Genomic DNA, 20,481 nt, shown 5'->3' with positions numbered 1-20,481 from the left:
GAAAATGAAAGCTTGGTCGCAAAAAAAAGTAAAAACAAAACATATTTAAATTGGATACAGTCACCAGTAAATTATTCTCGATTAAAAATACCAAAAATATATGTGAGCCTGCAAAATGAATGAATGTAAATCATTTTTGCGTATAGTATGCGTATTTGTCAAGGCATTTGCCACAACAATATGTGCTCTGTTTTCACATTAAAATATATTTGACTATCAAATATGCATTCAAATGCAGAAATATGGGTATACAAACATTTTTCCATCAAAATAAATTTTAACTAGAAAAATCATCCTTTTGCTTTTATCGATGCTAGCAAATGAGAATAATAAAAATAAAAAATAAGGCAGAATTGCTCAAATTAAATTATAAAATGCTTTAATTCAATTCTTTGTTGCTTATATTTAATTTTCTCTTTTAACTAATTTAGTTGATAGCAATAAAAATCCTTACACAATTAAATTGCTTAGTTTTTTGTAATCTTTTCTCTATTTGCAAGTTGAAATAAACTTATATTTATTGTGAGACCTTAAGTCCTTGTCAAAAGTAGCTTGAAATATATTGAGAGCGAAATGCGAGCTGCTTGGTTGACGCTTAATCATAACTTATGTGTATTTATTAAAGTTATGGCCAACACATACTTGCTGACATATAATTTTCATATTTTCATACATTGTTTAACTTTTGTGGGTCCCCATCGTCCACCCACATCCTGCGCGTCCTTCCCGGCTGGCACAGCAAAGGTCCTACTGCTGCTGCGGCTCGGTTCTTCGACAACAATGTGTGTGCAAAACGTAAGTTTTCGTGCCAGTCGCATATAAATTAGCCGCTTATAATATTCTGTTGGCATTTTTCAAATTTCCAGTTAGCAATTTGGTTAGCTGGGTGAGTGTGTGTGTGTGTGTAGGTGAAAGAGTTCGTACGCCGTAAAGTATGCAGCTTACGTGCTCAAGGTTTTTGTTGTTGTTGATGTTGTTGTTGTGTTGCACACACAAACAGGCACAACAAAAGAGCAAAAAAGGAACAATAACAATTATTAACATATTAATAAATTTAGCATATCTGAGAGGCCATAATTTTGTGTAATACTAGACGAGAGCGCAGCTGCGGGCAAACCGCAACACCTGCAGCCCAAATTGGATAATCCAGCCAACAGCAAATAGCAGCAGCACGCCAAACCACACACAAACAATGTTCTATACTTTGCGTCACGGTGTCAAAGGAATTTGCTACTTTATGGCCGCGCACTTCAGATAAACTAAACTTCCAAAAATATAACAATAACATTTACGTTATCAATGGCACAACACTTGACGTTCAATCATTGATTGCTGGGGGTATTACTACTCTCTCTCACTTCTGGGAGTACACTCACTTTATCGCTTGTTGTCATTCGCCATTCATTATGCCATTTATGTTTCTTGGTCACGATCACGCCCACAATTAGCATTGCAAGGGCAATTAAAAGCAAACCAAGACCAACAAATTGCCCAATTCGCGCCGCATTCAATGCGAGCTGTAAACAAGTAATAAAATTAAACTTGCACTTGATAGAATTGTCCGTAACTGACCTTTAGCAAACTGAGCAAACGATCATCCAACTCGGCTTTGATTTGTATTACAAAAAGTGGCGCATAATGATCGAAAGCAACATGCTTAAGCAAGCTATGAAAAGAGTTTGTAGAGTTAACAAGAAATGCCAGCAAAGCCAAGTATTGACAACTCACTCGATTTCCTCGTCTCGATTAACCAGCACACTGAGCATAACTTGTCCTTTGAGACTCATGGGCACTGCGAGAGTTGGTTCCATTATCACATGCATGCCATGCTCGACGGCATCCGGCCGCAGGCCAGTTGTATTCTCTCTATAGGATGAGTCGGTCATGTAGAAATGCGGATGTGACATGTAAATGGGACCATGATAGGCAGCTGGCGAAAAATCGAGTACACCATTCTGAGGACACGGACGATTGGCGACACAAAAACATTTGGTATCTGGACTCAGTTGACCGTTGTCAAAGCTTAGCTCAGTCGTCTCATACCGCCAGGCATCGATGCCATGCATCGTCACATTCGACACGGTGAACATATTGATAAAACGTGATGCATCGGACAGAAATATGGAAATCGTTTCATCATATCGCCGCTGTTGCGCCCACAACTCGCCCGTGCTGCCATTGACTTTGCCACACTCGCCGCTGTAGTAACCTGTGTGTGCGCTGCCATTCCACATCTGCAGTTCGCCCATCTGATGCAAATCTCCGTGTCCTGTGTGTATTGTGAAATTACCCTCAGCGGTCTTCGAGTTGTTGCGCTGATAGAACCAGCCAAAGTGATCGCTCGGCAGCGGTATCAAAGGTGAATGTAATTTGTGCGCAAACTCAAACAGCGTATCGTAGAAGCCATCGAACATCCATTCGCCGGCCGTGTGCTTCATATAAGTGCTGCCTCCCTCGCGATTTAGCATAAAATTAATAATCTTACGAAACGGTCGACGATATTGGCGCACATAACGAGCGGCGGTCTGCAAAAGAATAGCAGTTGATTTTGTGATTGTCGATTTTACTTTTCTTTATACCCGCTACCCATAGGAAATGTATTTTAAAGGCAGAATGAGTCACCTCCGATCCCATAAAGAATATACAGTAGAATCCGGTTATAACGACTCCGCTTATAGTCTCCGATCGGTTATTACGACGAAAACTCGATGGCTTGGTTGGTCCCCATACAAACTTATATGAAAGGGCCTCCGCTTAGAACGTCTCCGCTTTTAGCGACTAACCGCTTATACCGACGAAATTTTTCAGAATTCAACCGGATATTGCGACGAAAAAACTTAAGCATCAAACGACGCTGTTAGAAATATATGTATTTTACAGTGATCGGCACTCTTGCTTGTGTTCGTAGGAGCAACAGGAAGGTCCTTATATTCTCACTACTCTCTGTTAGTTTTAGCTGAAGCCTTAGCTTATGCTAAGGCACATGCAGGTATACGATTTATTATGGAAAAAAGATGATATTAAATGAAATTTATAAATTTTTTTTGTTTTGCTTAAAAATTAATTTGTTTTATCTTAAAACCCTATTACGAACATGGCAACCATAAAAAAAAAACAAAAATTTGTTTTGCTCCTTTCGATTAGTGCGTCTTCCGGTTACAACGACGTACAATCGTCGGCCCCTTTATAGTCGCTATAACCGAAATCTACTGTATATTCTTGATAAGTTTAGCTTTTGAAGAAAGAGTTGCGATTTTTGCTACTGCAGTGGTTGCGATCGGATAAAAGTTGTCAAATTTGTTCAAGAAATACTTTCATATGGTGAAAGATGCCTATTTGCAGTGGGGTCTTAGTTGCTTTGGCTAACAATCTGGTATATTTTGTACTTGATGTTCCGAAAATAGCTTTGGGTATAATTAGGTATTTTTTCGGTATACTAATTTGGAAAATTTTAAGAATAATATCGCATTGTTTTGCTTTTATTCAAAATGGGAAGCGGTGTACCAAAAATATAATTCGGTTTAGTATTATATATTTTCGGTATTAAAATGTGTTATATTTAAAAAATAATACCTAAATAATTTGCTTTTATTTAAAATGCGTAGCTGTATATTTTTTACGTTATATACCCAAAATAGCTATCGGTATATTTTCAGTATTTTTATGGTATTATAATTTTGTATACTTTAGGAATAATACCGCACTGCTTCGCTTTTATTCAAAATTGGTAACGGGTATCTCATATTCGAGCTCACTCAACTGCAGCTTTCTCACTTGTTTATTTTCGCGTATTCACTTCTTACTCACCAGAGTGGCAAAAGCTGGCGTAATGATGACATCGTCTAATTTACCCTGCGACAGCTCGGGCAAAAAGTGAAATGTTCGCGTACCATAATAGGTAACATTTGGTCGCTGCCACACCAAATCCTCTTTCACTTTATAATCACTGAACGTATATGGTCCAATTTGTTCGAAATTCGGTTTCACATCCGGATTGTTTAAATCCTCCGGATTCGTCCAGTTAAACAAATAGAAACTAGTGTAGATTGGCGTTGGTGTGGTTATCCAATTTTTGTACATAAACGAATTGGGTGCCAGTGGCAAAATACTCTGCATCCATTGCCGAAAGATGCTCGGCCAGGCGGAGAGCAGCACTATGCCGAGTGTTAACAATAGACCGGCTAGGCCAAAGACCCAGATTTTTTGTTGGCGCACACTGCAGCAATTACAACACATTTTGCCAGCACAATGGCGACTGTTGACTCAACTGAGCCGTAGGCCTTATTTTATACAGAGATTGAGATCTTTAAACATTGCGAACACATATGATAAGATTATAATTCTAGCACTTTTATTTCGATTGACAATGGGTTAATCGCTTTTACGTTGATAGTCAAATGCAAAAGCTATCAAAAACAAAAATAATAAGCAATTATAGTTGTTGATTGATTAGATTAGTTGCTGTAGTTTTATTAATACTTGAAATATTGGTCAGAATTTTAGTTTCATGTTAAGAATCAATTAAATGGCAGACTGATGTGATTTCCCATTTACTTGATATCGGTTAAAATAAGGGGTCAATGCGCAGTTTGGAAAATCACCCATTATTATTCTTAATCTCGTTCATTTTATGTATGTTACTGCACATTATCTGCAATAACCTTGAGACGGATAAGACCGTGCATTTTGTAAACAAAGAGATTAGGATTAATAAAGCAACTAAATGAAAAATGAGAAAAGAAATTGATTTAAAACACATTGGATTTGTTGATTATACATCATTTTATTTACACCATATCCAGCATTTATTTGTCGTCTTCCAAATTATAAATTTGTATTGTGTACTTCTGTATATAATATGTGTATATAACACTATACAAAGGTAAATACCCCCCATGATCGTAGGTACTTCAAAGTTTAAGCTAATAAGTAGGGTAGTAAAAGTGTGTGATAAAGTAGCCGTATTAAAATTGTTAAAGTGGAACTATTTATAGTACATAAATATAAACAAATTTCAAGGTCTTGTGAAGGTGCAATTCAGTATTGCATACATTTATGAGCTAACAGGAAATGTGTCTTTCTGTTGTGCATATGATTTCTCTTCTTTTATGTTAAGTGAATTTCTTCATTATTAATTTGTATGCTGCCATCAACAACAAAGCAGCTTCAACTAATTATAAGTTAAACAATATATACAATAAGAAAACATAGAGAGAGATCCACACAACTTAATAATTTTAAGCTTTTTAACTAGCTGTCTATTTAACTATCTACATAACTATTTAACATATATACGTAATACACACATGAATATAATAATGTGGATATCATTGCTTCTTCTTGCTCTAGATTAATTTACTTCTATCAATATATAAAAAATAATAATAAAAAAGATCACAGATTCACAATTGTGCTACACCACTGCAGGTCTAGCTACACTCTAAATTGTTAGCTAAAAAAGGAAATACTTAAATATGAGACAATCACTTTAAAGTTAAATTAAAATGCCCCATTAGAATACTAAATTTAGTTATATTTATTTTAAATCAACGACAAAAAAAAAACATAATAATCACAATATGAAAAGTATTCCACTAGAATAGTCTCTAATATGAATACCAACTATCTTACTGATAGCATTAATCTGGCGTGTTGCTTGTCGAACCCAAGTCCTTGTTGATAAGCGCCGCTCTATCAGCTGCCGCCTGGCCACGCCATTTGCGCTTGATTGTCAGCACAATGCCCACAATGATGAGGATGCAGCCCACGCAAAGGAATCCCACTCCTGTCCAACGTCCAATTGCAGGCAGATTCAGTGCAAGCTAAAAAGAAAAAAGGTGTGTAAATCTAATAAAGAGACTGCAAACATAGAAGTTGAAGTAGTCAAACGAACCTTTAGCTCGGAGGCCAGCTCCTTGTTGATGACAGCTTGACTTGTGGAGGAGAAAAGCGGAGCATAAAAGCTGGGCAATCCTTTCAGTATGCTGCAAGTATCAAGAGAAGAAAATTGCTTATGACTGAGTTTGTTTGCTTTAAAGTGTGACATTAACTCACTCAATGTCCGTGTCCTCCTCAATGAACAATGAGATCATAACGGCGGCATTCACTTGCAGCGGCACGCCCAATTTCCGTTCCATGATGATGAAGAAATTGTCACGTTCATAGTTGGGCTCGGTGCCAGTGATTGTGTTGGCATAACTCTCATCAGCATACATGAAATGGTCCGCCGACAAATACATTGGCACATCATCGGCACAAGGACCGAGATCTGTGGCACCCGAGGCGGGGCAATTGTTGGCCGCCTGTTTCTCCGCAGAGCAATAACACTTCATGTTCCCGTTGCGCTGCCCATTGTCAAAGGTATGCGGTGTAATCTCATATTTCCAGCCCTGTATGCCCTCAATCTCATAGCTCTGGCCCGAAAATTCCAAATTGATAATGCGACAGGTGTCGGTGATATAAAGGGTCAACGGCTTCTCCTTTGGCTCATTGGGCACAAACAGATCCGAGGTGCTGCCATTAAGGCGACCACATTCGCCATCATAAAAGCCCGTATGATTTTTACCATTCCAGAACTTAATTTCACCCATTTCCTTAAGATCTCCCACCCCCGAATGTATGGTAAATACGCCCTCAAATTCCTTCGATTCATTGCGATTGAGAAACCAAGCGAAGTGGTCCGTTTCAATGGGCGGTGCAAGCGGATTATTCAAACTCATGGCATAGTGCAGAAACTCATCGTAGAACCCCTCGAAGAGCCATTCATTGGCCGTATGTGTAACATAGAGTGCACCGCCATTTTCGTTCAGTGCTGCGTTGAAAAACATCTTGATCAACTTGGGACTGTTGCGCATGCTAATTGAGGCAGCCTAACATAAAAGAAAGTGAATTGCTTAATATTTAATATAACAAGTAAGAAAGCTACCGACGAGTGTGCTTGCCTTTGAAATACCTTTTATTTTTTATTTGGTATATTTTAGTATATTATTGGTATATTCATTTGGTATATTTTTATTTTCAATAAAAAGAAAACAGTGCTGAAGTTTTCTATAAATATACTAATTGAATATACCAAAAATTCTAAAATATACCAAGGTAGAAAGTATAAATGATTTTGAAAAAATATTTTTATATTTTATAGACTCTCAGCCTTTTACACGGACTGACAGACTGCCAGACGGACAGATGGACATAACTATGACATCTCGGTTAATGAGGCACAAAGTTATAATACCCTACTACCCTGTGGTATATAAAAAGTCTTCAATTACTTACAATCGAGGGCAGATGTGGCAGCGTAAGCATATCGTCTTGTTTGCCACCCGAAAGTTCTTCCTCCCAGTACCAAGTGCGACGTTGCTTAAAAGTCACAGTTTTATTCTCATTAAACTCCAGATCCATTTTCGTGCGTTCCTCTCTGTAAACATATGGTCCACACTGCTTGAAATTGGGTTTAGCTCCATTTAGTTTGACATCTTCAGCATTTGTCCAGTTCCATAGATACATGCGCATATACATGGGTATTGGTATCTCAATCCATTTGTCATAGGTTTTCGAAGTGGGCGTCAACGGCAAACTCTGCACCAGTAATAATCACAGTATTTCATAATCAAAAATGAATATAAAATTTAAATACACACCTCCATTATCATGTTGTCTATGAAACCGGGCCACCAGATGACAAACAAAAGACCGGATATTGCGAAAATCGCACCAATGCCAAAGACCCAGACCTTCTGCTGGGTCACTCCACAGCAATCGCAGCACATTTTGCGACCGTTCCGTTGACTGTTCTAGACTGTAACTAACCCATTATGCCTTAATCGCTGCGGATTTTATTCTTTTCCAATGCGATAATCGTTGCTTAATCGCCAAGCGATTTTTCCCTTTTGCTTTGTTTTGCTTTGTTTTTTCTTCTCAATCATTCGGAACGCCCAACTGGTCGTATACATAATTATCAATATTGCATGGTTATCAAAAGCTATATAGCTTCGTTTCACTAACCCATATACATTTGTATACATATATGCACAATGCACTCAATACAGCTAGAGTATGCTGATAGCATTCTAGGGTTTAACTAGCTTATCACTTTAAAGTGATTATTGGGCATTGAAAAGTACATAGAAACAATGCATTCAGTTTCAACTGGTATTTAAAGAATGATTTAGCAAAAGTATTTACTGTTCAATGCTGAATTATGGAAGAAGTAAAGCGTCAGTATTTTTTTTTTATTAAAGAAGAGTTAGTTGGCAAATTGTAAGTTTGAAGAATTATTTTAATTAAGATAATCAAAGTTAATTAGATTAGATCAATTTTATTTTTGATTAAGATGAATGCGAATTTTACATATTTATCACAATCTAGAAAATCATCTGTCATTCAATAAATATGACCAGCAAGGTCATTTTAATTTATAAATAACTTTATCAATGATTGCAGTGCATGTCACAATGCCAATAAACTGATAATATTTTCTTCACTGTTAATAGTCGAATATTAACTATTCAAACTTTATCTCAAATACACTTGCATTCTTCGTCTGGCTAAAGCGTATAATATAAGTGGGACTAATAATTTTTTCCTTGTGCCTTAACTACTGTTTCCACGTAGATAATCGCTTGCAGTTCGTGAGGGCGTCTGACAAAGATAACCTTAATCTTAACTGATAAACGTCAGGTGTTTGGCGTTTATAAGCACTTAAACATGGCTAATTATAATTACTACGAAAACTTTAAGTACTTTACAGCAGTTTATCAAGAAATTAATTAGTGTCGAATATGTTGATTGACTTTTCGATTTAAATTCCTCTTCAAATCGAAGCTTCATTATTAATTCCTATCCATCGAGGAGATATAATGTTTGCTGGCGTTGGAGAATATTCAAATTAAATTCAAGAATGTTTCGGCCACATTTAAACAATACGCCCAGCTATGCAGTTCATTACGTATACGTAATGCGTTATGCTGTTGCCTAGCACGAATATTAATTCTGCCAGACACTGAAGCTATTTGCTCTGGGCCTGGAATTAATTGAAATTAGTAAGCCACAAAAGTAAACTTTGCGATTAGCATATAACATATTGATTTTGCCTGCCCCATGTGGTGGGGCATATTAAATGCAACATGCAACATTCGGTTGCCACAAATGCACTTGAATAAATGCATAATCTTGGGCCGTAGATCGAATCTTGTGGTGCTGCTAGTTGCATTAATGAATACAGCTTGTAGAGGCTGATTTGCGGGAACTTCATAATTATTTCAAAGCAAAATGATTCCCATGATAGCGTTGTCTTTTTTTTTAATTTTAGATAAATTGTTTAGCGTTTATAATACACATACACACATAATTTAATATAGTTTGAAAATAGATTTGTTATAAGAAAAGTACGACGACTGCAGTTCAGAACAATTCAGCAACATCAGCTTTGGTTTCATGTTTTTGTTTTGTAAACACTTTGATTAAGATTTGTTTCGTATAAATATATATGTATATATTATTATGCACTCTGTATTGAGGTAAACAAATTGCTTAAGCTTCCACGGAACCCTCAGCCTCCAGTTGAGCCTTGCGGCTGGGCTGCAAATAGAATAATATTTAAACGAGTTGCAGTGTTAACGAAGTGTGCAAACTCACCTTGGGATGCATGAGTATGAAGGGCAACTCGGCGCACAATTCGCCGCCCAAAGCGCCCAAAAAGAGTTTCACCTTCACCGCGTACGAAACAATAATGCCAAAGGCATCGCGAGCATCCTGACTGGCAATACTGCGAAATATTCATCAGTATTAAATACTATTCAGAATTTTTTTTAGTCTCAAGCAAACTTACAGTGTTGTGGAAGCCAATGCTGTCTCCTTGCGCTTAATGTCACCCTCCACAGCGATGCCAGCACGATCACAGTTGGCCACCAATGTGGGCACCAAGTACATTACCTTCTGCAGACTGGAGCCTGGGTTCAAAGGGCAACCCTCGCTCGTTTCCATGAAGGCAATTGTATTGCGAAATTGTCCATTCTGGAAGAGCACCACATCGACGCCCTGCTGCACCATTGCCTTGATCTTCTTCACCACCTTGTTCGAGTTGTTGCGCACACAAATGTTGACCGATATCTTCTCGCCATGATGATACAGCTGCTTATCGAGTGTCACCTCCAGCTCGAGTTCGCCGGGCGACAACAAGAAGTCCTTGCGCACCACTGTGCATGGCTGCAAGCCCTGCTTAGTGGGTGCATACTGTACTTTGCGTATGCCCAAGTTGATGGTGCTGCGACGATGCGAACGATCGCAATCGCTGTCGCCGGTGAAGATTTTTACAAAGTATTGTACACCGCATGGTTGACTCTCATCGCTGGCCTTCTGCTGCAACACCACCGAAGCGGGCGAGCTCGTTGGCATTTGCATCACAAATGGGAAAGCGTTCGAGCCGAGTTTCTTCAGCAAACGTTCCTGCATTTTCGTCAGCTGAATGTCCTGCTTGACGGGCGGACAAACCTGTTGCGAGGCAAGTGTCAGCTCCTTCTGGAAGCGCAGTCCAATCATTTCGTCATCCTCGCGGCCATAGCGAAAGTTGCACACGAGTTGCACGAAAATCTTGCGGTTCTGCCGCACGTATTCATCGTCCAGTACAATGATGCCATCTGCAAATAGCCCGCAAAATTAATTGGACCCAACTATCCCATTCGGTGGCTGTGCCGCAATCACAATTGCAGTGTCCAGTGACCAAGACACGTGTCTTCGCCATATTCCACGCTTGGCCAATTAACACGTAACTAATAAGCAGCTTTGTGGCTGTTGTAACTGCCTCGTACTCTCTCTGTGTATTGCTCTGCATAAATTAAGCCCTAATTTAATTAAAGCCCTGCTGCATGAGCCGATTAACCAAGTCGCACAGAGTTCCTTAATCTACTCCATATCGTTGTTAGCAGCGATTTTGATTTGCTTCGGCAGTAATGATTAGCTAATGATTTCTAATATAGTAATCTCAATGTTCAGATAAAAGTAAGGTTACTTTATACTTTCTTTTCAATTACTGTCGCAATTTATTTGCATAAAAGAATTTTTTCTGTTTGATAATTAAGTTTGCTAGCTTACATTAGAACAGCTTTATTACAAAATACTATACTATTATTCTATTCACTTGCCCAAAATAAATTAACCGCATTGATAATTGGGTTCAAAACAAACTAAATTATGAAATATTCTGATAGTTAAAGCTTTTTGCATATACAACTTTTAATATTACTTTTTTCAATAAGATAATTTTCATTCTATTTTCTTCCTTTCTTTAAGTTAATGATTAACTTCAGAATAATTTGTACCAATAAAAGTTATTACTTTAAGTATTACTTTTATAATTTAATTTTATTTCCTTTTAGTCATTTCGATTTCTTTCCTTCCTCAATTTAACGATTAAATTCCTAATAATTTCCATTTATCAATAACAATTCTCAGTGTATTTTTTCACTACTCTAAACTCCTTCTTTCCCAACTCCCCATCCAACTTTTCAATCCATATTCCACATTCAAGAGCACCTACCAATAGGCTCCACTTGAGTCACCGAATCCACGAATTCACGCCGATTCATGTACAGCGTGATCATGTTGTTCGGCGAACATTTTTTAAACACCTTGAAGTTGACCACCATTTTGAAATCGAATTCTTTTTTGTCTTTGTCTTTAAATTGTTTTCAAAAATTTCGTTTAAAAATATTCCGTTAAATTAAAAAAAACGCTTCGCGCTCGCCGAACTTTTTCTCTTGTTTTTCAGTTTTAGTTTTTTTGTTTTTCTAAGAAAAATTTGAACTACGCCGCGTTGCGTTGTTCGCGTCGTTTTCAATTAGCGGTCAACGGCAATCCGTCATTTATACCTGGCATTGCACGAGCTCAGCAAATTCAATTAGCTCGCGAACACAGGTCTAGTGTTGCATTTATTCTAGAATCTAAACAATTTGCAGGCATTGGTACATTTCTTTTTTTGTAGGGCTTCTCCCCTATGGCTTTGTCTTTGATATTGACATTGGCCACAGTGGCTGGCCGCCTACAATAGCAGAACAAAAAAAATCGATGTTTTCCCATTAAATAATAAAATAAACGTACCACATGGCGTATTAGCAATGCAGAAATAACGAACAAAATCAATAGAGCGTGCGTGCAATTGTTGCCTTGTTTTGACTCTGCTTTTTTTGTTCCTTATTTGTTTGCACTTTTGTTTGCTTTTGTAATTGTTTGTGTGACGCATTGGAAACAATTATTACGTGCAGCTATAAAAAGCCAGAGGAAGCGAAATAGATAGCATGTAGTTGTTTCATAATTTCTACTAATTCAATTGTTAGCACGCGTCATGAATGCATGCAAGTGCGTAAAAGATACTTTAAAGACTTTTGTTTTAATTTAATGAATGAATGAGTGGAGAAAAGCAAAAAGGCAGAGAGAATAGACGATATTAGCGATTTCACAATTCTAGCCAATTAAATTGTTAGCAAATATCCAGCATTTTCATATATATTGTAAAGAGCAATGAAAAGAGACTGCTGCTGAATGAATGTGTTGCCAATTAGCAAGTTATTTTATAGAAATAATGACTAGCAGACTTTAAATATTTTAAATGTCGGTGAGGAAGTGCTCTTCCTTGAGAACCTAAATATAAAGTAGCTCTATTTTAAGTGAACAAATTTAATGCCAATTAAGGAAATAAACTTCTCTTTAAATAACAAAATTATTATGTATGTTAAGTAATCATATTATTATACATATTTAAAATTAGTTTATTGCACCCAAAATACTTTAATTTAATTCGACATTCTAAAACCAAAGAAATTGTCTAAACAACTTTATTACGACTTTATTAATACTTGTGCATATAGCATGAGGAGGACACATATTTGAGGCGCACATTCAATTATGTAAATATGCAGAAAATATGCCGAAAGTCTGGCCACACTGTCGCTCGCTTTCACAACTAAATGACATTAACACAAAGTTGGCTACTTAGCAAAGTCAATGAACGTAATTATTGTACTCCTGACACTAAAAATATGAACAAAGTTGTGCAACATATATTTTGCTTTATTGTGTGGTTCTATATGTTATAGAGTATATGTGTGTGTTTGTGAGTGGGCGTGTGTGTGTGTGTTGACACGTAGCATTAGCATGTAGCTGAGTAGAGGGCAGTCCGTGGGGTCCAACAAAACCGACAATGAGGCGATGCTCTTAATAATAGCAAAACTTTTGCACTTACACACTCTGTGTGTGTCTATGTCTATGTCTGTGTGTGGGCGTGGTCACGCCCAGGCCTCTTTTAAATGTCTTAGTTGGTATATAATTGAGGCAAAGTGGCGTTGTAGATATTATCATGTTTCGGCAAGCAAGTCGAGTAGAGTCGAGTCGAGTCCAATATGCTAAGAAATGTGGGAATTACATTTGAGGCAATAGACAATTGCGAGCTCTTCATTTATAAGTACACACATTTCAAAATAATTCTGCCACTCTCTCTCTCTCTGCATTAAGGCGCTTTGCAATGTGAATTTAAAGCGCACTCGAAATCAATCAAGTTTTAGAACCAAGCGCCCACAGACCGCAGCAACAATAAGTCCCAGTCGAAGTGCTTTTGGCCAGACCAACTAGTGCTTTAGTACTCCAGAGAACTGCGCACACACATACACACACACACACTTTTAGACTACAATCTAAAGCCACATGCCGTCGAGGACAACCACAAAGCGGCAAGAACAACAAAGACCACGACAACAGCAGCAGCAGCAACAACAGCGAAGCCAACTTCAATTATTTGCGCGCAATTGTGCAACTTGGCAATTCCACTTCCTTAGCTCCCTCATCTCGAAAAGTGAGACAACGAAAAGTGTTCGTGCTGGGAGTATGAAATACCCTGTAACCACTGAGCAGATTTTCACGAAAAACAAAAAACAAAAGGCAATTGCGTGTAGTGAAGAATGAAGCAGAGCAGCTTTAAGAAATAGTTGGTATTGTTTGCAATCGCTTACCTTGGTGAGTTTGAGTGAGAGAGAAACGTTTGCTATGAGAAATGTAGGTAAAAGAAAATAAATATTATACGTTTTAAGTTTATTTGTTTATTTATAATAGTTGGATATATTTTAAATTAACATTTGTTATTTCTATAGCAACAAGTGCAAAAGCCTTAAGCTTAAGCTTTAAATTTAATTAAATATAAATAAATGAAGCGACTAACAAGAAAGAAAAAAGACATCGTTAGAAGTATGAAACTAAAACTTAACTCATTAAAATACTTTTAATTTTATAACTTTTATTGAACTTGAATTTTGTAGTTTCTGGATGACTTTAACTATAATGTGAACTGTAAATAAATCACTCAAAAAGAGAAATAAAAACAATATCGACAAATTTAAAGAAATCAATTAAAACAATTCTCATTAGTGTCACTTAGATGCATTACCCATTGAAAAATGTCTCGCCGAAAGTGAAGATTAGCTGAGGCCATCGCATTGAATGGAAGTAGATTGAATGCTGCCACATGCTGAAGCTAATTTCGGGCAATTCAATTGTCTGATGCAAGACAAAAGCAAAAGCCAAATTGCATTGGGCAATCAGTGTGATTGGCATGATTTGGCAATGGTTCTGGCTCGGCACAGGCCTCCACCAGTTGTGGAGGGTCAGTTGGAGTCAGCTCAAGTGCAATTGATGTTTGGCTGACTCCAGAAGGACAACAAACAATAGCAGCATTCTTTTTTTGTTTTAGGTGGTCGTATGGATGGCACTCAAGTAGATGCAGCCATTGGAAGCCAATTGGCATTGGACCTTAGCTCATGGTTAAGTTAAGTTAAGTTGATAAACGAGGGGCCAGTTGAGCCGAAATTATAGCAGCTGCTTTTGACACGTGCGGCCAAGTAGCTGAAAATTTATAGGCCAGTTGGGCAAATTGAACATCAACATTGTCAATAGTATTACGATTATCATGGCCAACAGCACGTAAAATTGCAGTGAGAGAACAACAAAAAACAAAAAAAAAGGCAAATAGAATTGGCAACATTGGCGCCAACGCAAATGTCAACAGTGGCAACAACAGCAGCAACAACAATAATAAAAAGATTGGGGCACAAGACCGACAGCAACAGCAACAAACGGCAATCAACGTTGTCGTCGTTGCCACAGTCGCTTCCATTTCCAGTTACCATTAGCAAAAGGAAGAACTAAGATCCTGACTTGTCCCCAAAACACAGAGTCAGAGAGAACGAAAGAAAGCAAAAAAATACTCTGCTCAAGTGCTGCATGAGCGAACTTGGCAGGCGACGTCGATGTCGTCGATGGCGATGGCGAGGCGATGGCGATGTCGATGGCGACGTCATCTTCGTGTGCCTGACGATGTGCAAACTGGCGAAGTGACAGCAAATGGCGCGGAAACTGTGTGCGCCAGCGTCAACTAATCGTGAGTGAACAAATCTCTTTATATACATATCTACAAATACACACACATACTCCGTGTAACGGTGCGTGCCTCAAGGTGCGATTCTAGGTGCTTTCTCTTATGTGGGGGGACCATGGCTACGTATTTGGCTTTGGCTTTGGCTTTGGATTTAGCTTTGGCTTGGCTTTCGCTTGGTGGGCCTCGTGTTGACGCCATTCAATTGCACATGGTATTTGACGTAACTACTCCAACCCTGGACACTCCCCCTTCTCCTCCTGCTGCTGTCGGTGGCGACGTCATGGTCATGCAATGATTGCTTTGACATTTGCATTGATGCGTAAGGTAAAGGCAAAAGCACTTCCCTTTGCCCGTCTGCGCCACATGTTGTTGCTGTTACTCTTGTGGCTGCCACTGCGGCTGTGGCGATTGCTGTCGTGCTGTTGACTGTGTTGGCTCTCCAACAACGACTCCTACTCTCTCACTCGTTTTCAAATCAAATCAAATTCAATTGCATTTGCCAATGCGCCTCGAACGCGTTGTGGTTAAGGGCATTAGGAGACTGACTGCTGTCTCTCTGTGGTCATTTCATTTCATTGCGAACACTTAGTTAAGCCAAGTTACATTTATTTGATTTATACTTTATATTTATTGCATTATGTTCAGCTGTGGGTTGATATATGTATGAAATATTCGATTAAAGTGTTTATTAAACTTAAAGTTTTAAGTAAAACATGAAAAGTTGGTTATTTTAAATTGCTTCAACCATTCTTCAACTACTATCGTTTACACAAAATGTAAATTATAAGATGCCTTTTTATCATAAAATCTCATACTGTTTTTCTTATCTGTACAATCACAAAAGTTACGAGCATTAAAGAAACTATATATTTAAATTTGTGAGCAACAGGGAATACTTTAATGTTGCCATTTATCGTTCATGGTGTATTTCAAAGTTCAATGTTTATTATTCTTAATATTAAAACTCCCTAGCTGGCAGCTTTTCATGCTGTTTAAATTATTGGAAACTTGCTTGTAATTGTTTATACTCTAATTCGACATGTTGACACTTTTGCAAAGGTTGCTCAACATATCCATTTTGACCCCTTGACTTTGGGGCCATCAGCTATTTGTCTGCATAGAAAGTCGAGTCTTTAGGATATTTACGACTGAATTTACGAGCATGTTTTAACGCATTCCCGTATTTGGCACACTTGATAAATATTTTTGGCTAAACTGCATAAATTTGGCTAAAAGGCAAACGAGAAAAAGAAGAAGATGCAGCGGCAATAACAACAACAACAAAATGTAGTAGCGACAAAGCCAAAGGACTTGTTTCTGATAGTAGAATGTGCAACAATTTGTGGATAGAACACCGCAAAGTTGTTGATGCCATGCTGCAAATGTGTTGCATGAGAGTGTGTGTGTGTGTGTTGCAAGCACAGTTTTGTCGCAGCATACCCGAAAATACCGTTATTGCTAGCTAATTTCCCATGTGCATGCTTGCTTGTTAAATTGATGTATAGCCCAGGCTGGCAGTCAGCTAGATGAAGGTAGGTTTGGTCGAGCGTGGAAAGTGGCGAGCCATGTTGCACGTTGCACGTTGTATGTTGTACGTTGCATATTGCCTGGGCCATAGTTGAAAAATATTGTGAAAATGCCTGATGCACAACAATAGCTGCAAGGTGAGCCGATGCCCCCTCTCCCTCGCACTCTCTCTCCATCTCTCTCGTCATACGCTTTCGGTATTTGCGGTGAGTTTTTGACACAATTTTGCCGATGACATGTTCAATACACAAAGCTGCGTGCTTAAGTTCGTTCGTCTGTTATGTTATACTACTATATGTTCTATATATGTATGTATGTATGCAACATCGAGTCCTTACCTTATTTGCCTCCCCCAGCACGTGTTTAGGTTTGTCCTCTGGTTACCCTCATGTGTGTGTGTGTGTGTGTGAGCTGTTGTAAGTAAGTGTATTGCGTCTGTATTTGGGTAACGTTTTGTGTGCCGCCATTTGTCATACACTTCACGAAAAAGTGCTGCTAAAATTTTAATTTTGCTTTCATTTTGAATAAGTTTTTCAAGGCTGCTGACAATACGTATTGAGTTATGAGCAAATACAGTAAAATTTATTAGAATATTATTACCAAAGAGTCGACTGGTAGCAACAGCTCCCTCCAAAGTTTCTCAAACGTATTCGTTCGGTATATTAATTTATCAGCAACGTACATACATATATGTAATGTCACATATATGTATGTACATCTTGTATATACTTATACTATAGTATATTATATGTTATATCCCAGAGATGAACTCTCTTAATGTAAGCATTATGTTATGTTAAAGCCATTAACTGTTAAAACTCTGCACAAACCACACGAAGTGATCACAATAAATCTAAAAGTATTATTGTCAAATAAATCAAACTTAATAATAATTAACTACTATATAATTAAATTTTCAAAAATAACAAAATAAAATTATATCTAAAATAATTCAAATTTGTAAACAAATTTTTTATTGAATTTCAAAGTATTTTTCTTTATTTTTACTTTATTATATTAAATATAGTTCATACTATATTTAATTGAAAAATGTATTTCCTTATGTTTTGTTAGTTTTCAAACTAAAATTCAGCTTTGTCCAGAAATTGAATTTAAAAACTTAGTTGTCATATTTGTACCTTAATGTTTTTTAAAAATTTATCTTCTGTGCAATCAATTTTGTATATTTATTTTTATTATAACAAAACAGCCATATGCCATCTGCCTAACTTAATTACAAATGTTTTTATCATAAGTAAATTTGAATTTTTTCCTAGTTATACCGATTTTCTACCAGTGTATTAAGTTCAATTTACGCACTCGGGCTTTGCTTTAAAGTGCGCCTTACTTTAAATTTGCATTTTAACAGCGGGAGAGCCGCAACGCACACAATAAAGAAAAATATGAAACAAACGCAAAGCATATTTTTTTATATATCCGCTTTGCTTTTTCAGTTTTTGTTGTTGTTTTTTTTTCGTTATTTTTCGTTGCTATTTGCGCTGTAACATTATCCTATTAACCCATTTAATGGAGTCACACACGCGCGCGACTTTGTCTCATCATAAATCTGCTGGCAGCCCAGCGGGAAATGATGCCCTCAAGCCACTGTCTGCGGCAGAGCGTTAAGGAAAAGTCGGCGGGAAATGCTTGGAGAGGGGGTGTGTGTAATATATATAGCCTCATATTGGATATTTATGCGTTTGTGGCCTACCTTTGCCGTATAGATTTATGCATTGTCTTTAGCAATGCGATTATGGCCAATGGGATTGTAGAAAAGTTGCAAAAAAAAAAAGTTTCAAAACAGCTGCGATCAAATTAGTCTAGCGCTTAAGTAATAACCATGATGTACGTGTCGAGTTTATCACATAAATGACAATGGCCAGCAAAATGATTGAAACTTTTCCGTTCAGAAGCCAGCAAATTGTTTGCCAAAAACCTCAAAAAAAAAAAAAAAAAAAACGAATCATAAAACCCAAAGAACCAAAACCGAAAAACCGCTACAGAAAACTTGCTAAAGGGGCTTCGTCTCCCTTTCCCCCTTAAAAAACATGAACGAGGGAATTTATGCATTTTGAAAAGTTTTCAACTACACCCAGGGGGACGCTTTAGGTGGCAGAATTTTGGCGACGTTACCGACGGCAATCGTCGGAAATATATTGCTGCCTATTTAGCTGCAAAATAGGCGCAAATTTATATAGATGATTTTGTAAATTTGCGCATGTCAGAAAATCTGCAACGAAAAACGAAATAAAACTTTTAAAGCATTCAGCTCAATATGCTTTTGCGGTTTAAATTCGAAATCTGGCATTCCTGTTGCCTTTGAGGGCAATCCTCTTTTATTTTTTTTTTTTAACCGTCGGGGCCAATTGTCCTGCTCAGACATGCAGGCCTAAAATGTTTGTGGGTGTGTGTGGCTCCCACAGAGCGTACATTGCAGCTGCAGTTGCCACAGACAGAGAGAGATAGAAAGAGTTTTTCACAATTTTCTTTCAATACTTTTTTTACACTTTTACTTTTCCACACGCCTTTTGCCAAACACTCGACGAGAGAACTGTCAACGTGCTGCAGCGCACCACAATATTTGTGGCATAGTTTTGCATTACTCTTTTGGCTTTGGAAAAAGGGGATTTTTGATTTCGTTTTTAGTGCAAGTTAGAGCCGCAATGTTGGCCACTAAAAAACGTGTTTTAGACATGCCCTCAACATGTATCGATGCCGCACATGAAATCCTTCTCAATCGCCCTTTTCACATATTTCTTTCACATTTTGCTTTCCCATTTTTCTTTACATTTTCTTATGGCTATTTTTTTGTTTGCCTGCTTCAGCTGTCGAGGCAAATACTAATTGTTGACAAAGCTTTGTTTTCCCTCGCTTTTGGCAAATGCTTTGAAAAGCAATTAGTGTTCTTCTGTTTCTCGAACTCGAACTGGCACTGGAACTCTGAAGTGCAGACATTGCCCTGTCATGCTCTCAGCTCTCTGGCAACGGCATGTCAAAAGCGATTTGTCATGCAAGGGTTAATAGCCAACTGACAGACTGAAGACGACGACGACGACTGATTGATCGGCTCAGTCGGCTGAGTCAACTTAATTACTTTGACTAAATCTTAAATATAAACTCTGCATGCATAGAGAATAATTTTGATTAATCGCCTGATGACTCGCTGGCAGACAATCCGCAAATTAAGGACTTAAAGCAAACCTAAACCTAATCGAGCTGAAAGCCAAATGCACTTAATTCAATTTCGAAATTTGATGCAGTCCATAAAAAAGTAGAGACGAGAAGGTTGGCAGCCGAATGATTAAATTTACACAAGCAACCGCAACAGTTGCAGCCAAAAAACTAATAAAATGGGGAGATTATTCTACTTATATGCTTGGCAGGCTTGAACAAAGCTCAAGGACTAAAGCAACAGCCACAGGATAAGAGCAACAGACAGGAAATTCAAGCAGCAAGTCAATTGATGGCAGCAGCTGGCATTTATACTACATACAAGTTGGCAACGTCTTCCATCAAATACCTGTAAAAAAGAAGCA

General features: G+C 37.8%; 3 protein-coding genes across 4 annotated transcripts; all 3 read right to left on the bottom strand.

The window, feature by feature from the left end:
* Positions 1-470: 470 nt before the first annotated feature.
* LOC117564474 (protein croquemort) lies at positions 471-4,246 on the bottom strand. Of its 2 annotated transcripts, XM_052003113.1 has the most exons (5): positions 3,808-4,246; positions 1,729-2,525; positions 1,573-1,666; positions 1,377-1,517; positions 471-841 (listed from the first exon to the last, which is right to left on the bottom strand). In XM_052003113.1, the coding sequence occupies exons 1-5, from the start codon at positions 4,234-4,236 to the stop codon at positions 824-826; spliced, it is 1,479 nt and encodes a 492-aa protein (XP_051859073.1). In that variant the 5' UTR covers positions 4,237-4,246; the 3' UTR covers positions 471-823. The 2 variants fall into 2 exon arrangements, with proteins under 2 accessions (XP_051859073.1, XP_034099166.1); XM_034243275.2 differs by having other exon boundaries at positions 471-1,517.
* Positions 4,247-5,573: 1,327 nt separating this feature from the next.
* LOC117564557 (protein croquemort) lies at positions 5,574-7,815 on the bottom strand. The gene is made up of 5 exons (XM_034243390.2): positions 7,641-7,815; positions 7,276-7,578; positions 6,055-6,869; positions 5,894-5,984; positions 5,574-5,822 (listed from the first exon to the last, which is right to left on the bottom strand). The coding sequence occupies exons 1-5, from the start codon at positions 7,767-7,769 to the stop codon at positions 5,640-5,642; spliced, it is 1,521 nt and encodes a 506-aa protein (XP_034099281.1). The 5' UTR covers positions 7,770-7,815; the 3' UTR covers positions 5,574-5,639.
* Positions 7,816-9,274: 1,459 nt separating this feature from the next.
* On the bottom strand, positions 9,275-11,832 carry LOC117564558 (phosrestin-2). Its single transcript, XM_034243391.2, has 4 exons — positions 11,537-11,832; positions 9,830-10,637; positions 9,637-9,766; positions 9,275-9,579 (listed from the first exon to the last, which is right to left on the bottom strand). The coding sequence occupies exons 1-4, from the start codon at positions 11,643-11,645 to the stop codon at positions 9,532-9,534; spliced, it is 1,095 nt and encodes a 364-aa protein (XP_034099282.1). The 5' UTR covers positions 11,646-11,832; the 3' UTR covers positions 9,275-9,531.
* Positions 11,833-20,481: the final 8,649 nt, after the last annotated feature.

Source organism: Drosophila albomicans, chromosome 2L, assembly GCF_009650485.2.
Source record: "Drosophila albomicans strain 15112-1751.03 chromosome 2L, ASM965048v2, whole genome shotgun sequence".
In the NCBI taxonomy this organism is placed as follows: domain Eukaryota; kingdom Metazoa; phylum Arthropoda; class Insecta; order Diptera; family Drosophilidae; genus Drosophila; species Drosophila albomicans.
Note: the sequence above shows the minus strand (reverse complement) of the source record. Positions and strands in the feature narration are given on the sequence as shown.